Source organism: Gossypium arboreum, chromosome 13 (genome assembly GCF_025698485.1).
Source record: "Gossypium arboreum isolate Shixiya-1 chromosome 13, ASM2569848v2, whole genome shotgun sequence".
NCBI classification, from domain to species: Eukaryota; Viridiplantae; Streptophyta; class Magnoliopsida; order Malvales; family Malvaceae; genus Gossypium; species Gossypium arboreum.
This window is the reverse complement of record NC_069082.1, coordinates 113,429,509-113,439,194: the sequence shown is the minus strand read 5'-3', so window position 1 is coordinate 113,439,194 and position 9,686 is coordinate 113,429,509. Positions and strand designations below refer to the sequence as shown.

General features: G+C 31.9%; 2 protein-coding genes across 3 annotated transcripts; both read left to right on the top strand.

Annotated features, from left to right (window-relative positions):
- Positions 1-224: 224 nt before the first annotated feature.
- On the top strand, positions 225-4,527 carry LOC108461933 (protein DETOXIFICATION 19-like). 2 transcript variants are annotated; one of them, XM_017761921.2, is made up of 7 exons: positions 225-664; positions 2,672-3,216; positions 3,320-3,406; positions 3,495-3,551; positions 3,642-3,880; positions 3,958-4,076; positions 4,256-4,527. In XM_017761921.2, the coding sequence occupies exons 1-7, from the start codon at positions 386-388 to the stop codon at positions 4,271-4,273; spliced, it is 1,344 nt and encodes a 447-aa protein (XP_017617410.1). In that variant the 5' UTR covers positions 225-385; the 3' UTR covers positions 4,274-4,527. The 2 variants fall into 2 exon arrangements, with proteins under 2 accessions (XP_017617410.1, XP_017617409.1); XM_017761920.2 differs by having other exon boundaries at positions 234-664; positions 4,185-4,527.
- Positions 4,528-5,581: 1,054 nt separating this feature from the next.
- LOC108461686 (early nodulin-like protein 2) lies at positions 5,582-7,106 on the top strand. The gene is made up of 2 exons (XM_017761594.2): positions 5,582-5,912; positions 5,995-7,106. The coding sequence occupies exons 1-2, from the start codon at positions 5,753-5,755 to the stop codon at positions 6,849-6,851; spliced, it is 1,017 nt and encodes a 338-aa protein (XP_017617083.1). The 5' UTR covers positions 5,582-5,752; the 3' UTR covers positions 6,852-7,106.
- The last annotated feature ends 2,580 nt before the right edge of the window (positions 7,107-9,686 follow it).

Sequence of the window (9,686 nt, the reverse complement as noted above, 5' to 3'; positions counted from 1 at the left end):
TCTTATAGCAGTTAAATAGCAATAGGAATAGCAATGATTTAACTTTAATCTATAAATTAATTAAGAAAGATTTAATCTCTCCTCATCCTTTCCTTCTATTTAAATAACAAATAGTCAAACTTTTGTTGGTATATCCAAAATAAGAACATATGCGAAAAAAAGTTGTGTATAATTGCAACCATATATTTGTTTTTGCGTTGAATACGACCAATCAATTTCCATCTACCAGACTTACCACATAAAGAATCCCATCCGTCATTCCAATTTCTTTTTCTTTCTTTTTCAAGAGATTGAAAAATGCCAAATTGGTAAGCAATAATAACGAACAAGAATATCCCAATAATCCTTCAAAACGAAAAAAGTTCATCCCAAGAAAATCTGAGTTATGGAGCCATCAAACTCAAGCTTAGATACTACAGCTCTCTTGAGTCAAGCTTCCCAAAGACAAGACCAAAGTACAGAAACAAGGTGTTTGAGGAATGTTTTAGATGTAGAAGAAGCGAAGACTCAAATCTTATTTTCACTGCCCATGATCCTTACCAATGTCTTTTACTATGCCATTGCTTTGGTTTCTGTCATGTTTGCTGGTCACCTTGGAGAGCTTGACCTTGCTGGTGCTACACTTGCCAATTCATGGGCCAATGTCACTGGCTACGCTTTCATGGTAACTCTATATTTACTCTCATCCCATCTTTATAACACCATAGGTCATGACTCCGTCTTATTTGGAGAAAATAAAGCTCTTTAAAAGCTTATTGTATCCTCACATTTATAGACTGGTATACTGGGTTATAGCTTTATGATTACTGTTGTCTTGACTGTTAGGTGAAGAAATTTGTTGGGAAGGGTTATAGAAGAAAATAAAAGATTGGGTCTCATTGATTATAGCTTCTTCTTTCTTTCTTTCTTTTTTGGTAAGTTTTTATTTATCCAAGAAAGCCTTAAACCTACAATATCCTGCTCACCAATACTCAAACGTTACCTTTGAAACTGTCTTCTATTTCTTTCTCGCCAGACCAAGTAAATGAAAGAATTCCATGCTAACTTCAAATATAAACAACAAGAGCTTTGCCTTTAAGTCTTGTGCAAAGTCAATGAATCTCCTGATTCCATCCCCCAGCTTCTCCTAGGTCGTAAGACACTAACAAACATACAATTTACAAAAGGACGATCTCTTGTTTCCTAGTTCCCTTGACATAGCGAACAATAACTCTCAATGCTCATCCCCCTTCCAGTAAGTCTTATCTTTTGTTGGAAGGACAAACGTTCAAATTAGAAAGGAATGTTTTGGTATATGAAGTGGAAACCAAATCATCCGACTTTCCTCTCCTTTTCTCTAGTTTCATTCCAAATTGCAGAAATAGTTAGTTTATTGTTACTGACATCCAAGTTAGCCAACACAGATGCAGCTTCTTCCGAGTTTTAGAATCTTCCTCCAGCTCTAGCTAGAATTTCTTCTCAGTGAAACTTGCAAAAATATGGATTTTTTAGCGTGTAATCCTTCAACCAGGCTATCCATAAAGAGCCTTAGACTTGCCAATATGCTTCTAATCACTTGAATGATACAAGCTATATATCAATTATCCAAACGTTTCATTCCTACACCACCTTCAAACTAGGGAATGTTGAGATGTTGATGGGCCGGCCAGACCAAGGCCTGATTTCAGAAAATTTTGTTTTGGGTCGGTTCACTCAAAAAAATCGTTTAATTATTTAAAATTAATAAAATATTAAATTATATGTTTATTGATATTTTATATATTTTAAAATTTAATTTTAATTTAATTTTAATTTTTTTAATATTTAAATTGAATTTAAACAAAGTCGAGATACAAAAATACTTATTCAAGCTTGGCCCAAGTCAAGTCAGACTGAGCTTGGACAAGTTTGATTTTTTTATAAAAATAACCTAAAAATTTTAATTAATGAATATATAAGTAAATGATCTGAAATGAATAGTTGATAGTTGGCGGGATCAAAGAGAATAACGCCATCAATTTGTCACAGTAACTAATCATTGATTGGTAAAATAAAAAAAAAATCAATTTTTTTAATAGAGCGAATTTATTTGGTGCTAATACCATATAAATACCAATGTAATACAAGAAAAAGAACTATTAGCAATATTCAGTGATTTATCTTGCTTGACCCTAGTTCCCAGTAGGCATACAACATCAATGTTCAGTTTATGAATTCTATTGACTACTTTCATACTCTTAAAAGGTTATTAAACCCTCTAATATTCCTTACAGCAATTATCATCAAGGAATAGATGAAGTACTTCCAGTTAGAACTCCAAACACTTCAGATTAGGCTCCCATTTGCTTAGTATCACCTGCTTATTCTGAAAATGCAATGGACCTTTCTCTAGCTTCAGCATTTGTAAATTGTAGAAGAAACAAATTATCCCTTGCAATTTTAACACAAACGTCTCCTTTCTTACGCCAAAGAAGATTACCAACCTTCTGCTATCTTTTACCTACTTGATTATAGCTTTCATCTATGATTTAAGGGATCTTTCATAGATTTTTTTTTTTTTTTTTTTGCTATTGTGTATATAATTCTGAGATCTCCATGTATCTGATGTAATGTCAAAGCCTTGTAGTTGTGTGAATTGAAAGCTGGCTATCTGAACAGTCCTTTCCTTTCTGTTTGTTTGTTTGTTTTTCAGGTGGGACTAAGTGGAGCACTGGAGACTCTTTGTGGTCAAGGATTTGGTGCAAAAACTTATAACATGCTGGGAATCTACTTACAAGCTTCTTGCATCATTTCTTTCCTTTTCTCAATCATTATATCCATTTTATGGTTCTATACTGAGCCAATACTAATATTTCTTCATCAACAGCCTGATATTGCAAAAAAAGCTGATGCTTACCTCAAGTATCAAATCCCAGCTGTGTTTGCATTTGGTTTGATACAAAATGTTCTGAGATTTCTTCAAACACAAAGCGTTGTCATGCCCTTAGTCTTGTTCTCAGGGCTGCCATTGGTACTTCACTTTGGCATTGCTTATACTTTGGTTTATTGGACAAGTCTTGGTCTCGAGGGAGCTTCAATGGCAGCTTCTATCTCTTTTTGGATATCTTTTCTCCTTTTGATAACCTATGTTGCTTTCTCAAACAAGTTTGAGCACACTTGGGAAGGGTTTTCTTTTGAATCATTTGGTTATATCATTCCAGACTTGAAATTAGCCTTACCCTCTGCAGCAATGGTGTGGTGAGTTCCTCCAAATCTTGATCATTTTATAGTAACATATATTGTGACAGCCATGACAACATTATTTTATTAACCCCTTTCTTCCTTGTATCTTTTTTGCCAGTTTGGAGTACTGGGCTTTTGAAATTCTTGTCTTGCTAGCAGGATTGATGCCAAATTCAGAAATAACTACTTCACTGGTAGCAATGTGGTAGGATATTTATTTCTATTTCTTTCTTTCTTTTTTTCACTTTATTTTAGTTTTCAAATGGTTGATTCTTTCTGCTGCAATTTACCAGTGTAAACACTGAAGCCATTGCTTTCAATTTTACTTATGGCCTTAGTGCTGCGGCAAGGTCAGTTTGCATAATATTTGCTTCTTTTTTCATTTAATTGATTTCTGAAGCCATTGATATTGAGACATTGAAACCCTGTTTTTGAACCAGCACAAGAGTGTCAAATGAATTGGGAGCTGACAAACCAGAGAAAGCTAAGAAAGCCATGGCTGTTACACTCCAACTTGTGGTCCTTCTTGCTCTTATAGTTGTCCTTGCTTTAGCGTTTGGTCATGATACTTGGGCTGGTTTCTTCAGTGACAGTGCTTCAATCATTAAAGACTTTGCTACAATGACCCCATTTCTTGCAATCTCCATAGCAGTTGATTCATTTCAAAGTGTCTTATCAGGTTTGAAAACCATCCAATCTTTCTTTATAGATTTCTAAGTTCATAACATGAATGCCTTTTTCTTTTAATGTTGCAAGGGGTGGCAAGAGGTATTGGTTGGCAGCACATGGTTGTAGTTGTTAACTTGGCATCTTATTATGTTGTTGGCATGCCGATTGCAGCTATTGCTGGTTTCAAGTTTAAGCTGTATGCTAAGGTGAGGAATTTTCACTCCTCTCAAATTTTGGACTCACCTTCGAACTTAAACAAATAATTTAATTCTTAAATAGGTGTACTTATTAGCCCTTATGTATCTTGTGAGTAGGGTCTATGGATAGGCTTAATATGTGGATTGCTAATCCAAGCTGCCATTCTACTGGTGATAACATTTCATAGGAGATGGTCAAAGATTGATATTTCAGCAGAAAGAGATGAGGAAAACTCTGTTGATTAATGCAGAGAAGAACCAGGCAACAGTATGGCTTGCTTCGCTCTTCTACTCTTCATTGTTCTTAAGCTAATCAAATAAGTTGCTCAAGAGATGGACATAATTTTGCGCGTAAGTTATGATTTAATATCTCTACTTTAATTTAATCAAAATTTAATTTTTGTACTTGATAGAATTTTGAAATTTTAGTCTTTTATCTAAATAATAGCAGTTGATTAAATTCTACTATTAATCTTGTATTATATGCAAAATTATAGATTTAGTCTATGCTCCTATCTAAATCATTCTTAATTTCTATATTTTTTGAATTTTAAAATTCCAATATTTACACAAACAACATTAATTAAATCTATTAATTAATTTTTTACTAATAATACATGAAAATAATAAATTTACACGATATTTCATATGTAATAATGTATTGGACCTCGAAAAATACAATAATTAAAAATAATTAAATTAAACTAGTGATTAAATCCATAATTTGATTTTAACTCTTTCTCATCGTTTTGAAGAGGTGCATATGTAAATTCGAATTGTGATATTTTATTTTTTTTAATATTGGCGTTTACAATTCCATAGGTGAAAATATAAATATGAAAAATAAAATCCAAGTAAGGCAACGACAAGCTGTCTTTGTTGACATCACAAGTCTCAACTCCATAGATACTAAAATCGGGCCAACTCGTTGCCGACACACCATTGGTCTGACTCTGAAGCAGGCAGCAAGGGATTTAAAGTCTGAAACAAATTAATTAAGACCAAAACATTTATTAAATGACAAAATGGAAAGGCTCAAAATTTGGCAAGACTCCACCATTTTCAACTTAAAAAAAACATAATGTTGGGTTCTTGGGCTAGACCTGAGCTTAACCTAAATAATAATGGTACCAAATTAGTTATCATAATTATGAAATTATAAAATTGTGTTATATACATAACTAGTAAGAGAATAAGGGTGTGATCCAGCATCTAGTTCATTTTTATTACTAAACACAAATATCTACGTTAAGAAAAATCAACATAAGGAATGAATAATGTGATTAATAAATAAAAATACTAACACATAAACTTCATATTACCCAGGGAAAAGAAAATTCGACCATTCCATACATTAAATTCCAAATATGTCCACTTATTTCCCATTATTTTGCCACGTATTTGGCGCCTCATATATGAATAAAGACTTGGGAGGAAAAAAAACAAAAAACAAAAAAAGAAACACGTAATATACACTCCTTAAATTACTTCATTTCTTCCAATGATACTGTGAAATTTTGCACTTTTTTTTTTCTTTTTTTAAATTTTCTTAATTAAATCCCAAAAGTCTTTTAATTTTCAAAAATGGGTTTCTAGTGCTTTCTTTGAAGCTACATGTGTTTTCACTCTATATATTCATAAACTTGCCCTTCTTTTTGAACCAAAAGAGAAATAAAGTTTCAATTATGAAAATTCATTTATTACTAACCCTTTTTCTAGTTCTATTTGCTTCTTTCCTTTCTTCATCTAATTGCTATACTTTCTATGTTGACTGGGTTTTGCACCCTAAAGAGAAGTACAATGAGTGGGCTGGTAAAATGAGGTTTCAAGTGAATGACACTATCAGTAAGTTGTTCATGCTTTTTGGGGGTTTTCCTTCCTTCTTGTTAAATTGTTTATTGATTTATGTATTTCTGGTTTTTGGCAGTTTTTAAATATGAAAAAGGATCAGACTCGGTTCTCTTGGTTCAAAAAGATGATTATGATAAGTGTGAAAGGAAGGAACCCTTGATGGAAATGAACAATGGAAGCTCCGAGTTTAAGTATCCTCATTCCGGTCCATTTTATTTCATTAGTGGGAAAGAGGGGCATTGCCAAAAGGGTCAGAAAATGATCACTGTTGTTATGGCTGTGAGACATGGGACTCCATCCATTCATCCACCCACAGCACCCTCTCCCAAGCACCATGGCCCTGTTACTCCAGGGCCGGCGCACTCCCCTTATCACCATGGTCCAGTTGCAAAGCCACCCACAGGATCATCTCCGGTTCCTGCTCTGGCTCCTGGTCCTATTGCAAAGCCACCCACAGGATCATCTCCGGTTCCTGCTCTGGCTCCTGGTCCTATTGCAAAGCCTCCTACAGCATTAACTCCAGGTCCAGCACAGTCTCCTTATCACCATGGCCCCATATCAAATCCCCCCACTGCATCATCACCAGCACCGTATTCAGGCCCAGCGCTCTCTCCCACCCATCATGGTCCTTCACCGTCGCCAACGGCTGAGGGCCCTATTGCAACACCTCCATCACCCCAAGCTCCAACTACTCCTGTTTCTTCCCCACCTGGTGAGGCACCGGTTTCAGGCCCACCGGCACCACCACAGGGTCCTTCGCCTTCTTCTTCTTCTCCTTCTCCTCCTCCAGCTGGCTCTCAGACTCAGACCAGCACTCCACCTGGCGGTTCCCCTCCTAAGTCATCTGCCACTTTAATTTATTCAAGTATAGTGGTTCTTGCAGCTAGCCTCTTGATCAATATGGTATTCGGTAGTTCATCGTGTGGGTTTTAGAAATATGTAATGTTTTTGGTATGGGAATTTTTATAGTTGATTTTTAATTTTAGATTGTTTACTCTCTTCTTTTTATTGTTATGATGTTTAATGATCCATATTTGAGTTTGTATTTCATCTTTTTTTACTCTCATTTGCCTTCTATATTTTCATGTATTCAATTTCAAACTAGGTATAGCAGAGGCATTGGACTACTTGTTTCAATTTCTTCTCTCTTTTCCAATTTCACAAAATAAACAAAGCATTGACGTGAAAGGTACAAGTATCTGTGAAAATGCAATGATAATTTATCACTTAAATTTTAATTTTTTTAAAAATAATTATTGAATTGTTTAATTTTTATTTAATTTGTTGAATTGTTTAAATTGTCTTTCTATACTTCTTTTTGCTCACCAATTAAAAATTATTTTCTCTAGTTTTTTTTATAAAATAATTTTAAACATGATGACTTATGAACTAAAATTTAAATAATTTTTTTAATATTTAATATTAATTGTCAAATCAACTCTAATTTAATATATATTTTTTATTAATATTAATTTTAATTATTAAATTATGGTTTAAAACTAGTTAAATCTTTAAAAAATTTAAAAATTAATAGTTTAATAAAATATTTAAATAAAAATTTTTAATAATTCAAAAATACTTATTTACTCATATATATATATATATATATATATATATATATATATAAAAAGTTAAATTTCCATATCTTTAATGAGTTTGGGTTATTCAAATAACAGAGCTTTTCAATAGGGACAAGTTTCTTAGCCACATTTAATTTGAAGTTATCGTTATTTAGACTTTATTGTATTTTGACACCTATTCCTTTAGAATTGCCAAGAAAAAAGAAAGTCATGATCAACATGTTGAGGTCCTCCTTTTTTTTAAGTAGAGGTCTTATAAGTTCTAAACTTTTAGGTTTGTAAATGTTTTTAGATTTTATTTTATTTTATTTTACGTTTTACTATATGTTAAAATATATCCTACGTGATTTTTTCATAAATTTTAAAAAAATTACTTTTTAAATTTTAAATTTTAAGTTTAACTAATAACATTATAAAAATTATTTTATTAAATTTAAGTTTATTATAACATAATTTTTTAATTATATACCTACTAAGTGAAAATCTTTTTAATAGCTGTCAAGTGAATCTTTTAAGTACTTAAATTTGGATATGCAATTATGTATGTGGGTTTCAAAACCTCACCCTATGCAAATGTTATATGTGAATTTTAGTGCAATTAGTTGGCTCTCACCATGTACTAATGTCATGTGTAGGTTTAAATTGAATTTTTTCAATTTTCAATAATAATTTAATTCTACTTATTTGGACATATTTGTATTTGTGTCGAACTATGCTGTAAATATTTCAATATTACTAATTCAGGTTCTGTAGTTGTACTTTAATTGCATGGTAGGTGTAAACTTTTTAATTTGATTAGTTTTATTTTGATTCAGGCATTTAAAATTAATATTGGTGATAATTATTTAAAAATATTTAATGTGTGAAAGTATTTATAATTTCAAATTTTGTTATTAATGCATTAATATTTTACAAAAAAAAAATGGTTTCTTTATTAGTAACAACTGATTTTTAACTAAGCTGTTTCCATTTTGTTTCATCTTATAAATAAATCCTTTTGATCAACAATTCTTTTGTTTAAAATAAAAATCCAATTAAGAAAGCCGTTTTCCATTATTACAAATTTTCTAACAAATAAATAGAGCTATTTATTACTTGAAATTGTATGTCCAGCCTAATTTTTCTTCTCAATTCATGTCCGACGACTTCAATTATTATATGCCATTGATGGTTGATCAGCCTTTTCAAGTCACGATTACATGCATAAATTTTGGGTAAAAGTACCAGGTTCTTATATCCATTTTGTCTCGTATATTAAAAGAATAAGGTAAATTAGATTTTTTATATTATATTAAAAGATCAATTTACCAAGAGAAAAATTATGTGAATAGGTTGATTTTAGAAAAATTATGTAAATAGGTTATTTTTGTAAAACACTTCCAGTTGAAAGCACTTTTTCTTGGATTTTTTTAGTGCCATATATTTTATTTTAAAATTTGAGTTGTTGGGTTTCAGAGTTTGGAGTATTTAAAAGTATGATTTAGGATTTTTTTTTTGAGATGTTAAATAATAATAATTTTTTAAAAAAATTAAAAACATCGTATTTACACCAACCTTATATTCGAATTGGAAAACTGAATTAGAAGCTTCCGTGTGGACGCACTTTCAATGCTTCTACTGACAATACATCCTACTTAGAGCATTTTCTCTTTAAATTTTTCAATTCCCCAGTAGGCTTGGGGAAGTTTTTGAACCAACTGCAAGTCACCTCTAATCTATAAAACCAACTTAATTCAGCATGGCATAATCCATTTACGAGGAAAGAAAAATCATATTTACACCAATCGTATATTCGAACTAAAAATTTGAATTGGATTCATAATCGAAACTCGATCTACTCGGTAGGGGTGAAATATTAGTTATTAATTTTTTTCGCTTTACTAATATTAGTTTAATTTTTTCAGTAAATTATTTATTCTCTCATCTATTATTTCGAATAACGAGGTTCAAAAAATATATCCCAAGAATCTCGTGATATATGATGGGTTCCTTTGAATAAGGCTACGGTTGAAATCTATAGAGAGAAAACGCTTCAAGTAGGACACACTGTAAACAGAAGCACTGAAAGTGCATCCACCTGGAAGCTTTTTTAGCTGACATGGTACTGAAAACGCTTTTAGCTAGATGCTCTTTCAATGCTTTTGCAGATAGTGCGTCCTACTTGAAGTGTTTTCTCTCTACAATTTTC